At 31.8% G+C, this 16,211-nt stretch overlaps 2 protein-coding genes across 2 annotated transcripts; one reads left to right on the forward strand and one right to left on the reverse strand.

Annotated features, from left to right (window-relative positions):
- The first annotated feature begins 1,164 nt into the window (after positions 1–1,164).
- LOC145753264 (E3 ubiquitin-protein ligase TRIM9-like) lies at positions 1,165–13,207 on the forward strand. Its single transcript, XM_082569672.1, has 12 exons — positions 1,165–1,347; positions 1,778–2,656; positions 7,358–7,453; positions 8,455–8,577; positions 10,191–10,301; positions 10,444–10,597; positions 10,813–10,946; positions 11,252–11,390; positions 11,477–11,601; positions 11,671–11,846; positions 12,144–12,318; positions 12,677–13,207. Exons 1-12 carry the CDS (start codon positions 1,237–1,239, stop codon positions 12,899–12,901), a joined length of 2,448 nt encoding a protein of 815 aa, XP_082425798.1. The 5' UTR covers positions 1,165–1,236; the 3' UTR covers positions 12,902–13,207.
- LOC145753265 (gem-associated protein 7-like) lies at positions 12,742–14,664 on the reverse strand. The gene is made up of 3 exons (XM_082569673.1): positions 14,543–14,664; positions 13,587–13,794; positions 12,742–13,165 (listed from the first exon to the last, which is right to left on the reverse strand). Exons 1-2 carry the CDS (start codon positions 14,622–14,624, stop codon positions 13,595–13,597), a joined length of 282 nt encoding a protein of 93 aa, XP_082425799.1. The 5' UTR covers positions 14,625–14,664; the 3' UTR covers positions 12,742–13,165; positions 13,587–13,594.
- Between the last annotated feature and the right edge of the window lie 1,547 nt (positions 14,665–16,211).

Genomic DNA, 16,211 nt, shown 5'->3' on the forward strand with positions numbered 1-16,211 from the left:
GTTGAATTTAAAATATTACGAATAGTCACGAGTTTTAAGTTTTGCGTAAAATTTGTGGAATTTTTTTACTTTCACAGCCCCATCTAGCGACAAATGATTTTTAGATTAAGTTGATCGCTGTGGGCGCTAAAATAATTCATTTTTTAGTTGCTTATTTGAGCTAAATAAATATTCCATTAATTTTATTTAAACAACAAAATACTACACGGAAATCTTTGTAAAAAATGTTTTTTTAGTTTTTTTAATAATTTAAAACTGGGATTTTACGTTTTCACATTTTTTAAATTTATAAAATATTTAGGACGTAAGTCTGTCTTTAAAAATGTATAAAATCAAAAATTTAAACAAAACTACAATAAAATCTAACATGAATCCACGTGAAATGCAAAAATTTTTTGTTTACAAATAAACATAAATTCTTGTTTTGTAAATTTTTCCAAATATTTAACTAATCCCGGAACCAGGAGTGATGTTAAAGAGATTATCTTTTAATTTTATTGACTCAGGTAAGTTAGGTAAAAGATTCCACATCTTTATCAAAACCTTGAGATAAATAAACTTTGCAAAAAAAAATAAAGTTGCAAAAAAAAAGTTATTTTAATAAAACTTGAATCTTAACAAAATTTTAAAGAATTAATTAAATTTAAAAAGTGTCATATTAGGATCTTAAATGTTTATGTTGTAATAGTAAATTTGTATTTAAAAAACACTATTTGATCTGGTCCCTATTTTATGTGTGCAAATTATAAATTGTTAAATTTTAAACATGTTTTTATATCTTCATTATTGTTTATATTTTTTTAATTATTAATTACCTTTAAGGACAGATTATAATACAAAAGTCATCAGTATTTTGATCGAGAATTAAGACAATAACCATGTTTATGATGTCATCAAACCGTTCTGTTTATCGATTGTTACGAGAGCGAGAAGTCGCGAAAAAAGAGAAAGGGGGCAAAGTAGCGAAATGGTCGTCATTACAGTCGACATTCAAGCATACAAGATTGCAGATCGAGCTACTGGGGTTAAGCCTGCTAGATATTTTAGGTTCAGAAAATAGGGATTTAAAAAAAAGTTCAAACGTTTAAGTTAAAAAAGTTTAAATTTCCAAAGTTGCACTTTTTTAGACTGAGAATAGAAGGTTTTAATTTATATTAATTGCAATTTAGGGAAAAAATAGACTAAAATTTCTTAAAATTGCGGATTATTTAAGTTTTTACTATTAATGACGTAACAATGGAGGAAGAATTAAAATGCCCGGTTTGTCATTGTTTGTTTGTTGAACCAATTATTCTACCGTGCTCCCACAACGTTTGCTTCAAATGCGCCGAGACCCTGATCATTAAAGTAAGGGCAAGTTTATTGCTACATTAAAGTCAATTACCCGACGTCAATTAAATATGGTAAACAAGGGCGTGCCTACGTCACGGGGTTTTGGTGACGTCACGGGCTTTTAAAGAAGTTTTTAAACAAACTTTTGCCTAAATACCAAAAATCTTGACCCGTTAAAAAACAGTTTTTTTGTTAGAATTAAAATTACTTGAATAATATTTGTTTATCTCAGCTATAAACCAATAAACCTTTAATCCAATATATTAAACTTAATCCATTGTTGGAGACAATATATATTATTTACAACAATGCAATAAAAGTAATTGTTAACAACAATTGCTTGTTTGTTATTCACACAAGTATTAACAAGAAGACAAACAAACCTAAATCCTTGTTTTAGAGTGAATAAATTAACCATTTTAACCATTTTTTAAATATTTTACAGTCTCGAAGCACCAGTAATGACCAACCACAATCCTACCAAACAAAACCATTAAAAGAACCATCAAATTTAAACCCAGAATCGGACAAAATCAGCATTATTAGTGAAGCTGTTTTAAGTGATTCTGACAGCGGTTATTCGGCCGGGTCGGGGAGCAGCAACGGCGGGAATGAGAAGCTAAATTCCCCGCAAGCCGATGCCGTTCCCCCGATGTCAAAACTTGGGTCTTTTCATTCGTTTCCGCGTAGTTTGACGCCTACGTCACCGCTTAACGCTGTTACCATGCCAACGTTGCCCGATTCTGTGTCGTGTTTAACCTGCCCGATTTGTCACCGAACTTTATTCCTGGACGATCGCGGCGCTCTCGGATTGGACAAAAATAAATTGATGACGTCAATTGTTACCAGGTTTATGCAAACCAAGGACGAAACCACGAAACCGGTGAACCGAAACCCAATGACGTCACTAAAGAAGCCGGCAGAGGACATTATATCGTGCGAGTTATGCGATGTTAAAAACCCGGTAAAAGCGAGCGTGAAATGTCTCCAATGCGAGATCCATTATTGCAGGTCGTGCAGGGATAAGTGTCACCCCTCAAGAGGCCCCCTAGCCAAACATTCCTTAATCGAGGTCAACAAGGAACAAACCAAACATGACGTCATCACTCCCAGTGTTGCTAAGCGACCAATGTACCCAGTACTGCCGAGTAAACCGATGATAAAGAACGGTTTAAGGCTGGCCCATTGTTTAAACCACCCGACCGAGAGCACAAGTCTTCACTGCGAAACTTGCCGAATATCGATGTGTGTTCAGTGCCAGGAAGATGGGAAACATAAATCTCATTCGGTGAGACCGATCGGGGCGCTCTACAAAGCACAAAAGGTAAGTTGTGACGTCATAATTAGTAAACTAATGTTGTTTTCTAGTTTTGATTTTAGTAATTGAATATTTTCGACATTTTGAACCCTGTACTTTGTATTTAAGATCGACCTTTAGATTTGTTTTGGTAAAGAACAAAATGTGCGATATATTGTGACGTCAGGGGTTTGTCAGATTCTTTAATTAAGATTTAAGTAGAATAATAAATCCCTATTACATAACATAAGGCTCAAAAATGTATAATGACATCACAATACCGTTGTGGGGTCAAAATCAAAGAAAATAAAACAAACCGAAAATTGGATTAAATTTCGATTTCGGTTAAATTTGATCTTTTACGCAGCTGGTTTGTTTGTTTTGTTTCATAAATAAGTTTTAATTATCATCTCCTTATAAGGGGGTTCTATTTAAAAATGAAATTGATACTAGTGACGTCACTGAGCGTCAATAAAGGCTTAATTGTGTTTTTTTGTTGTAAAACCGCGACAACCGCCTTCATTAGTTGCCACACATGAAGTTTAAATTTTGAGATAAAATCTTTTGTTTTTGAGTGAAATGTTTAAAGGTTGTTAACTTATAAGGATGGAAACTTGAAGGTTGAAACTCATATCTACATTTGTGTTCCTAGTTTGCTTATAAAGATAAATGTTAAAATATTATATAATGCTTGATTCTAATACAGTTGTATTGAAACCTGTGGGTTTGCTGGGAATTTGTATAATTTGGCGTTTTAAACATCGCCAAAATAATTCCTTTTAACAGACAAAATTTGTAGAATTAATTTGTTTAAATTTTTATTAAACTGTTGAAGGATTATATTTTTTTATTTGTTAAAACCCAAGGTATTTGTTAAAAAAAAACCTTAAAATGTTCCTAATTAAGCGCGAAATATTCATCGAATGTTTCTTGGATCAGCTGCATTCAAGCAACTGGGGCTAATTAAAATAATAAAGTTGTTAATTAATTCGATAAATTCACATTTTATCTCATTGTCAATTTTAATTAACTTAAATTTATAAATTATGAGATTTTTGTCTTAAAGCACAATTATATACTTGTGACGTAATAATGAGAGATTTTAATTTAATTGTTAAATTAACAATAAGACTTTTTGATTTAATAAGTGTGTATTGTGACATCACAAAAGTTATAAACTCATGCGTATTCAACAATTATCGATTATGACGTCACAACAACCTCGTATCGATCGAATAATCGCAGATAGTTACAAAATAATCGAAGTCAAACTCGAATTTATAAGAACGTCCAGCGGGAAAATATCACAAACATTATGACGTCATCGTGTGGCATTATATTTATCACAATAAGCATTGTGAGATAAAGAGGCCGAGTCAATAAGAGGCGAGGAAATGAAATGTTAGTTTTGCAATAAAAACGCTTAAAGTTGAATCTTTTAGTTTGAGTGATTGTCGTCATGTAATCCTCTGTAATGAAACTTTTATGTTTGTTGTCCAATTTAATTATTTATTGAGGGGTATATTGGAGGTAGAGGGAGGTAGAGGGTGGCAAATAGGTCTTTAAATTACTTATTCTAATTTCTAACATTTCCTAATGAATTAGTTATTTTTTCATGCAACAAAACATGTACAAAATTACATTTTTATCTTCTAAATTCTCCTTTAAATCCTGCATAACTGGTTTGAGTTAAAATCTTGAGTAAATAACATTTGGTTGATGATAAAATCGAGTTGGCGCCTCTGATAAACCTTCCAGCATTTCTCTCTTAACTTTAAACTAACATAAACGAGAATAAATTACAAGGAAATTACAAAACTTTAATTTAATCAAATTTAATATTTTTAAATTGCAAAAAGAGATTTTATTTTCGTAACTTTAAAAGATGAATAAAAGTGATTTTTGACCAAAAATTAAAAAAATTTTTGTTTGTTTTTTATTAATTAAAATATTTTAATAATAATCGTTGTTTATTGATCTGTGATTGGTCAATATTATGTCACGTGTTGTCGTAATAAAGAACATGTGTTTAGGTCATTGTTTCGTCATAATAGAAACGCGCAAGTGGTCATTAAATATGCATCAACCTCTGTTACGTAACAAATGTTACTTTTCTAGTAAACGGACGATGGGCATTCTAAACTCGAGTTAATAAACTAAATATTGATTTTATTCGAGAATTTTTTTAAGGTTAAAAAAATAAATTTTTTTAAATTTACAAAACTCAAATCGCGTTTAAACTCGGCAACAACTTTAAAGCGTTTAAACTGCAATGATTATGACGTCATAATGCGGAGATGACACTAATTAGCGATCGCGTGTGCATTGATTCGATTTGGTTTACTTAATGTAACGATTTCTCACCAATTGTGACGTCACGCTAATTTAAAAAGTTTGAATTTTACGCCCCCTAATGTTTGTTGTTACAACGTTTAAAGTGAATCAAACGGGATTCAAATCAAAATTAAACGAAATATTGTTTTAAATCATTAAATTGATTTTGTCATTTTTTTCCGTCGCATTGTTGTAATATTAATTGTATATCATATTTATTATTTACTTTTATCAATGCGCGAAAAACCAAATTAAAAAAATAAAAAATTAAATTTATCCTCAAGTTCATAATATTTACTTCACTAATCATTAGTATAGGACATGTTACGACAAGTTCACATCCTTATTTGTTGAAAAACAATAAATATACAAAATATTCGAAAGGTTAATTGCACAACAAACATTAAGTTTTACCATTAGTCCTCAATGTTAAGGTGGCGAACTTAAACTAAACAAATAATATCTTAATATACTAAGTAGTAGGAGTGCACCTGAAAGTTGATATGTCGTTAAATATATAAAAATAAAACGATATTATTTAGGTTAAATATCTTAAATTAACTTTTTAGTTCGTTTATCCCGTATTATTTAAAATCACTTTTGTAGATCTGTGACATTACAATTTGTTTCTTTATAGAAAGACCAACATATTATGACGTAATAAGGTCAATTTATGAACAATTAAAAGTTATTGTTAAAATAAATCGATTTATTGTTAACGAGAGATTTATCGTTAAAGACAACTCTGTCATAAAACAAACTGACAATGCCTATTATGCTTAAAATTATGACATCACAATAAATATTGTCTACGTGGAGGTTTAATAAAACTTGCCTGTGACGTCATAGATATTTTATTCGTTCGTTTGTTACATGTTCGGTTTAACAATAAAGATTTTGTTTTGGCTAAATTAAAATTGAACAATCGAGGAAATCTTTGATTGTTGTTTAAACAATGACCAAGTCTCGAATTTATTCGTTTCATTGTCATTTAACGATCATGTAACAAACACCTGATTGTTACAATAGAACATTTCCATTGTTCTGTCACAAACCCAATCCAATATCGTCACAATCACTGGGCAACAAATAATTGGAGCGATCTGATTGGCTGGTTTAAATTTACATTAAACATAGACATTACAATTATAGAATTCTCTAAAATTAAATTTAAGTTAAAATAGACTAAAAATAACTTTAAATAAATTATTTTTTACCAAATTACTTTTTGAGTCATTTTTTCTTAATTGCTTTAAAGTCTGTTTACAATTTGTAGTCCTTTTATTCGGTAGAATAACATTTAAGTTTGCCACAAAAGCAAGGTTTTAAACAAAGAGTTTCAAATAACATTTAGACGCCGACTTGCCTGGTCGTTTCCCGCCCTTTTGTACAAGTTTTAGTTGGTTTAATTAACTGGTTTTATAGTTCAATAAATAATTGGTGTTTCTGGTTCGGTATAACATTACATTGGCACGCGAATTGTGTTTTAACGGTTTTTATTATATGTAAAAATGGTTTTTATACAAACCATTAATACCATTTAGATTATGTTTTAAATTATTGGACAAAAAACGTGTTTTAAAATGATATAATTTATAACAAACGCAATTCGTTAAAATTTAGTAAATTTATTGTTTGACCAACTTTTACAATACCTGCAAAATGAGTTATGGAAGCCATAAAGTTAAAGCTTTAGTGTTGTTGTTTATAGTGTGACCTGTTAATTGCACTAATTACAAACTTAACACTCTTCGTGTGAAAACGCTGACACGCGCTGACATGTTATTGATATATTGGACTAACTATTAAGCTGCTCTAATATCATTACAATAACAACATCTTTAAATATTACCGGTATCTTCATTAAAAAATCTTCTACATATATTGTTTACAGGAACAAAATAAAATACTTAGCACCATTTAATAACCATTAGTGGAATAAATAATCTGCCACAACATAGGCAATTGCAATACCTTAAAATGCCTAACATTATTTAAAAGAAACCATTGTAACCATTAAACAAATAAAAACAAAACAAGTTGTTTTGTTAACGTTAATTAATATATATTTAAATATTTTTATTGTTTGGCTTGAATCTGTTTTGTTAAATATTTATTACTAGAGTTGGATTAAATATATATAAATATAAATATAAGTTTTTTTTATTCGTTTTATTTACTGTATTAAACCCTGTTGATCTTTTATATATATTGGAATGGATTAAAATGTTTACAAATCCTCATATTTGGAATATTGATCAAATGACAACTATTAAAGCTTAACAACAAATATGTGGATTTAAATCCCATGTTACACAAGCTCTTAATAAAAAGATTAGCTTGCTATTTTGCATTGTGATGTAACAAATGTTAACTCAATATTATTTTACTCAGACTGAGTTGAGTCAGAGCATGAGTGCACTCTCCAACAAAGCGAGGCAAGCCAAGGACCTTGTGATGGCATTAAGGGGAACTCAAACCGATATTGAGGTAAAATTTTAAAGTTTTTAGGGGTAAAACAAACACATATTAGAAACTATAAAGCATTGCCCAAACACGTGACCCTACACAACACTATATTACCAACATTACAGCTTTAAAATTCACCCCAAACAATTTTAAAATAGTAAAAAAATATTAGAAGTTCAAACCACACACAAGTTGATGACGACAATATCCTGTCTACCAGCTGCCATTATTAAACAAACAATCATTCTTACGTCACAATATATTCATTGTTATCTCATTAAAGGGTCAGACTTATAAGTTTATTCCAACTTTGATTGGTTTTAAAATAAACACGTCATAATCATTAAAGAAATCACGTGACTACGCATAACTTTTACTTAAAAAGGCTAAAAAACAATAAATTTACTGAAAAATTTGTATTTTTGCCAAAAAGAATGAATATTTATAATAATTTAAAACGAATTACGTTCACACCGGTTGATGGATTAGGTTGATAAATAGAAAAACAAACAACATGAAGCGTTGTGAATTTAATTAAGCGTGGCCTCTTATGTCAAAAGATATTTGCCCAAATTTAATGTATCGATGGTTTAAAGATTAATTATTTATTAGTTCCACCAACTCTAACCTCAAGGTGTTAAGTTCGGGCGGAAGTAGCAATTCTAAAATTTTGATCAAATACGTAACAGAACAATAAGTTTTACGTCACAATAAAACTAAACAATTTTAACAAGTCATTTATTTGTATTGAAAACCATTTTATATTTTCTTAAACAATTAGCAAGTTTTTCGGCATTTAACTTCACCAAAACATTAATTTATGCTTAATTAACAATTACAAACAAGACTTTTTTATCAAATAATCGTCAAGTTTTGCAATAAATTCGACAAAAAACATAAATTCATGAATAAAAAAACAGCAAATTTAATTAAAATACCAACACACGAGCCTCTATATTAAAATTTAATTAAATTAAATTCCGAATATTAATTTCAACTTGACATCTTTAAATAATTAATAGAAGCTCAGTTATGACGTAGAACAACGAACAATGGCTCAGTGTGACCTCATAATACAAGCGATGGAACGAAAGAGGGACGAACTTTGTCAAACAATTCAACGCGAGAAGGAACTTAAATGCAAGGTATTATGACGTAACATTAAGTGAAGCCATTTCTATGTATGACGTCACAAAATCACTTACTAAACTAAAAATTATGACGAAATAATATAAAGTACGACATTGGCGAGAAGGAACTTAAATGCAAGGTATTATGACGTAACACTTAATAACGCTATTCCTATGGTGACGTCACAGAATGTTTCCTAAACTAGATCGAATTATGACGAAATAATATAAAGTACGACATTGGTTCCGTTTGGATTACTTTATGGCACGTGACTTTACATGAACCAATGAGATTACATGAATCTAACGACACAGTTGAACCCCAAACATTCGAGAACAATTTCAAAAGAATTTTAATCCCTTAAACCCAACACCTCGGCATCATATTTCATCCTACTTTGAAATCTTAACAAAAGAAATATTTCAAACCTTATTTAAATCCACTCAATTTTACCCCAACATTTATTTAAAATATCAAGCGGAGGGGAATATTTATTTAACGTGATTTTAACCGGGAACCTTAAGTTAGGGACGGCCGATTTAACTTCTTTAATGGATCGCTTAATAACATGGTTTTAAACCAGCGAGAAATATCCGGAGTTTGCACAAAAATAGAAAGAGTAAACATTGAACTGTTGTCGATCAAATCGTTAATTTACGATTCTACAATTTATTTGAAGATGATTCCGCGTCACGGGACATGCCCACGTGGTATTCATCCGCGAAAATAATTAGTATTCATCCGCTTAATTAATAAAGGAGTTATTTTCTCACGAATTATTAGAATTGTCGTTATATTTAAAAAAATAAAAAAAGCGTTTAATATTAAGAATATAATTTCAAGCCCACAATAACTTTAAAGCTCTGCAAAGAAGCTTAACCCTTATATCATTATGACGTCACAGTAGAGAGATCAAACGAGTATTATTGCGGTCACAATTACTTTGATATAATGCGAATAATGCACTGAAAGTAAACCTTAATATGACATCATGAATGTATCTGTGACGTAACAAAGTAGCCCCTTAAACACACGTTTTAAAGATTGAATATCGCTACATCGAGTGTTTCAATTGTTTTAAGTCGTGGTTGAGTGTTCTAGAATTATTTATTTAACGCAGCTGTAACTTGAAACTTTGAGTTGGATAAATTTCGATTCTCAGACCTCGAAGCTTGAACAAAATATCAACAACTAAGTCTTAAAACATTAATATTTTCATGCATATTAATGTTGTTTAATGTTCTATGTACGCCTATATGTGCGTATAATAAATAATATGTTACATAATATTTTAAACAAACATCCAACGTTAATGTGGGTCAATTCAAATTCGTGTTATGTTAAGCTATTCTATCGTTGCATCTACTCTTTCGCTTATATAATAATAATAATAGTGGATGTAACTTAAAACTAGTTCGATGATAAATTATTTAAATTCTATTAAAACTGATATTTAATATATAAATTATTCGATTGTTTAACAAACAATTGTTTAAATATTAATGAACAATCAAGTATTGTTAAGCCCATTATTGTATTGCAATTAATCGTAAAAACAACAATCGTTGTTTGTTTCAATGCTTGCAACTTTGCTAATTGTGACGTCATAATGTTGTTATTATTCCAGAGCGTGCGTGAACAGTTACAACAATGTACAATGAAGTTAAAACAAACAACAGGTTTGCTTGAGTATTGCATCGAAGTTATGAAGGACAACGACGCTTCGGCTTTCTTGCAGGTATCTAGCGCCAACGTGCGGTTGACAAAGAACAAAAATATTCGACAAAAAATACCAGCAAAAAAAATAAAAATTTTTTGCGCATTTTAAAGTCGTAACCAACCAAATCCTTGTATTTAAATATTTTTAATTAAATCCCCAGATATCCCAGAGTTTAACTGAGCGAGTTACAGCGAATGAAAAGCAGTGGTCGTCGAAGAATTTGCAACCAAAAGTGAAAAAGGGTTTTCATCTGGATCTTCAAACTTCCAACATTGCTCTCATGGTGGATCAGATCGAGTTCTCGCAAGTTAAAGGTGGGTTGGGGTGAACTGGGTCCTCAGGTGGGGGTTGTTAGCAGCTTAAATATATTTAAGGTTACATTGGCCGGTCAAAACTAAAGTTAACAAAAAAAAAGTTGATTTAAAAAAATGGGGAATTTAAAGCTGTCCATTTTGACTAAGTTGGACTGTTTATTGTGACGTAATTCAACTGCTATTTGTGAAGTAATACAACTATTATTGTGACGTAGTGCCTGATAAACCGATGATCAAAGTAGAAGAATGTGGAAGCAAGAACAACACAGTGACGTTGGCGTGGACTTGCAACTCGGTGGTGGATGGATTCAAACTCGAGATGGATGATGGAAGTAACGGAGCTTTCAGGGTAAGTTGGAGACGAAACAACTAAAATGTCTTTTTAGTATTAAGTTGATCATATTTGACCTTTCAACTCTTATACGAGTCCAAAGTCGATTAGAATGGTTTAACTGGGAGTGTAGGAGACGGATTTTATGAAAAATCAGTTTAATAATAAGTCCATCTCTTTTGACCTTCATAATCCTATTTAAGAAAGTTCAAGAGTCAATTTAAAGGGTCCACCTGACTTAATAAAAGTATTATAATAAAGCCCCTTGTGTCACAAAGTTCAAGTTTGTCACCAATGAGCTTTAAATTAAGTTTTCCCCACAGGAAGTATACTCGGGAAAGGAAACGGTTTGCACGGTGGATGGCCTCCACTTTAACAGTGTATACAGGGCAAGAGTTCGAGCTTACAACAAAGCTGGACAATCCCAACACAGCGATCTACTTCATCTACAAACATCTGAAGGTACGTGTGATGTCATATATTATTTTTATGACGTCATTATTGGGGTGTTTAAGTTCAAAATAAAACATTTTTTTTTTATTTTTTAGTTGCTAGTTTTCAGTTAGATGACAAACACGTTCATTCTGACGTCACTTTATCAAACAATAACACGACTGTGACGTCATCAAACGTAGAAGATCGCGTTGTTCTTGGAAACGTTGGATTTTCGCGGGTAAATCAAATTTTCAATAAAAAAAGAAATGAAAGTTGAAGTTGTACTAACAATATTATGACGTCACAGGGTATCCATTATTGGGAGTTCTCGATCGACGCATACGATGCCAGAGGTGAACCCTCGTTTGGTGTGGCACGTGGTGACGTCAGCAGGTTGGGTCAACTGGGGGAGGATGGTAAGGGGTGGTCAATGTTGGTAGAGGGGGAGTTGAAAGGAAACCATGACAACCAACATATTAAAAGGTAAAAACAAAAAATAAACTTTTTGGAATTGTTAAACTGTAATTTCAACAACAGTGACACTAACGAAATAAAACTAACCAAGAATGCTTTTAAAAAATATACCTATACAACCAAGTTAACATATTCAGAAAAACTAAAATTTTTGGAGGGTTAGGGTAACAGGGGGTAAATGGAGAATGTCTTATTGCCAGTAAAAAAAGTTTTTGAGCATATAGGGTTGGAAAAAGGTGTTTTCGAAAATATGTCATCTATACATTTAAACCCAACATAATTTTCACAAATTCTAATTTCTTCCAGATGTGAATCTCAAATTAAAGTTGGGTCGAGAGTCGGAGTTCTACTTGACCTGGCACGTAAAGTTGTTACTTTCTTTGTTGATGGCATGGCACAGGGCACATCACTGTCACTTACTTCGTCCAATAACTTCCACCCAATTTACTATCCAGCCATCAGCTTTAACCAATATGTACAAGTAAGTTAAATAATTAGTTTAATTAATACTTAAAATTAACATAACATATCAATACGGTGGTGCAGTAGTCACAATTTGGCTTTACCACATGAGGTCCTGAGTTCAATCCCCACAGCTTTCATCCTGTAACGCTCTTGAGTGAGGTGCTATAAACAGTATGAATTCCTGCTGAGCTAGCTTTAAATCTATTATAATCTTTAATAAATCTATTATATTCTTTAATACTGGGTTGGGGTAACAAATTTTACTCTATGTTAAGTGAAGTTAACCTTCCCGCATCGAGGATAAATAAATACAAAAAAACTTAAAAAAAGTTTTGTGTTAAAGACTTAATTTAACCCAAACTTTACCTTTCAAGGTCACACTTCACACTGGTCTCCGATCCCCCATCACCCACCAACCCCAACTTTACAGGAACCGTATACAGAGTTTACCCAACCAAGCCCCCTTTAAAAAGAAGGGAATTCCCCCACCTCCACCCCTGAGGAAGGGAGGATCATCGGGGAATGTAAGCATGAAAAGTGATTGCTCCAACGAGGGGTCAACTACAAAGTCGTTTCGATCGTTTTTCCAGAAAAGATGATTCTGGTGATGATGTCATAAAGAATGTGATAATGATGTCACAGTATTATAGCATGTAATCTGATGTCACAGCAGCGGGCATTTGTCATTGATGATGTCATAATAAGATGTTTTGTGAAACCAAATTGAAAATAATTTCAGATATTTTTAAGTGGTGGTTGAGCAGCGGTTGTAACAAATACATGACACAACAGACAATGGCATGCCACAAATGTTTTAGTGCCGCAGAATATTTAACCATATTGGTCGCAAATTGTTTATTTTTCTGTAAAGCAAAAAAGTTTATGATAAAAATACAAAAATTGAAATTATCAGTAGTGCTAATTACTCAAAGTTTTTAATAAAATGAAACATTAATAAGAAGATAAGTAGATTCATTAATAACAGTCAGAAATAAATTTAAATAAAAAATGTAACTAACCAATACTTTAATTTTTAAATTCATGCTAAAAAGAGTTAAATTTAAACAAAACTAATCAAAAAAAACCCGATAATTATACTGCTGATTAAGTGTTGGCTTAGCAGGAATTCACACTGTTTATAGCACCTTACTCAAGGGCGTTACAGCATGAGAGCAGTGAGGATCAAACCCACGACCTCATGTGTGGTGTAGCAAGTGTTCTTACCACTACACCACGATGCCGGTACTTATACATAATCATACCTAATTTACAAATAAAACTTACCTAAAAACTTATTTATCTCCAAAATTGTCCTCTATATTTAATGGAAATGTGAAATACAAAATATCTGAAGTCCTGAGTAAACAATTTTGTTGAACTCCACTCGGAGTGTTGAGTTGTTGAACATGAACATGGAGTGAGTTGTAATCACAAGCTTTCAGTATTCCATTTACTTTGGTTTTATTCACAAGATGAAATGTAACTGGTTTGTCTGTGGAATAATTGTAATTATATTTAAACATTTAAATAATTACAAAATAGTAAAATAATAATAAAAAGTATTCCCACTGCTTTAAAGCTGTAATGCTTTTAAGTTAATTAAAGTTTGATTATTTCACAATTATAATTTATATAATATCCTAAACCTGTAAACTATTAAGGGCAATTAGAGACTGGGTCAGCAGGTTGGGGTAACGAATGTTACTCTATGTTTAGGTTGTGAATTAGACCTTTTCACAATCTGACAATAAAGATACAAATAAATAAAACTTACTAAATTACAAACATGGCCACTATTAAAAGTAAAGTAATAAACCCACTAAGACTAACAACTGTCTGACTTTAACTGACTAATAGTATTATTATTATTTTTTTTGTAAATATCTTTATCCTCGATGTGGGAAAGTCAAATGCGCGACTTAAACATAGAGTAACATCAGTTACTCCGACCCAGTCTCGAGTTGCCTGTGGCTGTTTGAGATATTATAGATTATAATTGCCCGATAATTATTCTGCTAATTAAGTGCTGTTTTACCGTTCATAGCACCTTACTCAAAGGCGCTACAACATGAGATCAGTGGAGATTAAACCCATGACCTCATGTGTGGTGTAGCAAGTGTTCTTACCACTACACCACGCTGCCGGTATATCAAAACAAAATATATCAATAAAAAAAAATATCAAACAAATATATCAATAAATCAACAATTAAAAATAAAATTAACAAAAGCACAACTTACCAATAGCATGTAGAAGAACTTTCAGATATTTTTCCCTTAAATTTGATCTAATTTCCTGACTCTTTTCGTTGTTTATTTCCATATTTTAGTTTTTACAATTCTATTTAAAACCACGTGCTAACCATAACAACAAAAATGTTGGAAAGTTGGGTTCGGTTCCCGGTTCGATATTGGGCACCTGGTTAGTTTTTATTTTTATATATTTTTATCCTCGATCTTGCGCGACCTTAACATAGAGTAACATCAGTTACCCCGACCCAGTCTTAAGTTGACTACAGCAGTTGAGAATATTATAGCACATTACTTGAAAGTGCTACACCGTGACAACACTGGGGATCGAACCAGAACCTTATGTATTGTAGGAAGTGTTATATTTGACTTCTGGTTTTGTACATTTATTATAATGTAACCCATTATATACTACATACTGATAGTTAACTAACAAAGTAAATATATCTTTGTGCAGTTCATAGGCTAATATTCGGCATCCAACTTTAAAATTTTTTTCAAATAAAACAGTAATAAAATTGCAAAGATTTATGTATTAAACACTTACAACACGAACAATAAAAACAACGTACATAAAATTCTATAAAACAGATAACTGTTTAAAAATTACGTTTAATATAACCCAGTATGGCTCTAGTAGGAAAGCACGAACTGGTCACGATAAATTGCATGTGATAAAGGGACTAACCGAAAATAAACCTACCGAAAGAAAGAACGTCCCAACTCGGCCTTTCAAAATAACGTTTGTCACATACAATGCAAAAATATATTAAACGATAAAGTATTTGATATGTAAAAATATATGTAAAAAACAAAATATAACTATACAAATATCATACAATAAAACTACAATAAACAATAACAAATAAAACACACACAAAATATTAAAGGGTCAAATGATGAAGATAGAAAAGATTGTGCGGCACCTTTATAAGGCTGTGCACATTTTAAACACCAAGATGGAAAAAAACGCGCCACGCATGGCGGAATAATATTTGAAGATGGTAGTTTAAAGTTGACTACCAAATATATTGTTGAGGACAAAACAACAAACGTTCATGTAGGCAACAATATTTGATTTGCCACATTGGAACATTAAAAGTAATAGTGAGTGACATCATTAAATAGTGACGTCATTGAAAAGTAGCATCACTGAATAGTGACGTCATTGAAAAGTAGCATCACCGAAAAGAAACGTCATTGAAAAGTAGCATCACCGAAAAGAAACGTCATTGAAAAGTAGCATCATCAGTTGGTGACGTCATGGAAAAGTAGCCTCATCAGTTGGTGACGCCATGAAAAAGTAGCCTCATCAGTTGATGACGTCATGGAAAAGTAGCATCATCGAATAGTGACGCCATGAAAAAGTAGCCTCATCAGTTGGTGACGTCATGGAAAAGTAGCCTCATCAGTTGATGACGTCATGGAAAAGTAGTCTCATCAGTTGGTGACGCCATGGAAAAGTAGTCTCATCGAATAGTGACGCCATGGAAAAGTAGCCTCATCAGTTGATGACGTCATGGAAAAGTAGTCTCATCGAATAGTGACGCCATGGAAAAGTAGCCTCATCAGTTGGTGACGTCATGGAAAAGTAGTCTCATCAGTTGGTGACGTCATGGAAAAGTAGTCTCATCGAATAGTGACGCCATGGAAAAGTAGC

The sequence above is a fragment of the Corella eumyota genome, chromosome 5 (assembly GCF_963082875.1).
Source record: "Corella eumyota chromosome 5, kaCorEumy4.1, whole genome shotgun sequence".
In the NCBI taxonomy this organism is placed as follows: Eukaryota; Metazoa; Chordata; class Ascidiacea; order Phlebobranchia; family Corellidae; genus Corella; species Corella eumyota.

Coding starts and splice junctions, on each gene's coding strand:
- LOC145753264 (XM_082569672.1), top strand. CDS start 1,237: ATGGAGGAAGAATTAAAATGCCCGGTTTGTCATTGTTTGTTTGTTGAA. Junction 11,391..11,476: donor TCATCTACAAACATCTGAAG/GTACGTGTGATG, acceptor TTTATTTTTTAG/TTGCTAGTTTTCAGTTAGAT. Junction 11,847..12,143: donor GACAACCAACATATTAAAAG/GTAAAAACAAAA, acceptor AATTTCTTCCAG/ATGTGAATCTCAAATTAAAG.
- LOC145753265 (XM_082569673.1), bottom strand. CDS start 14,624: ATGGAAATAAACAACGAAAAGAGTCAGGAAATTAGATCAAATTTAAGG. Junction 13,795..14,542: donor AGTTCTTCTACATGCTATTG/GTAAGTTGTGCT, acceptor ATTATTCCACAG/ACAAACCAGTTACATTTCAT.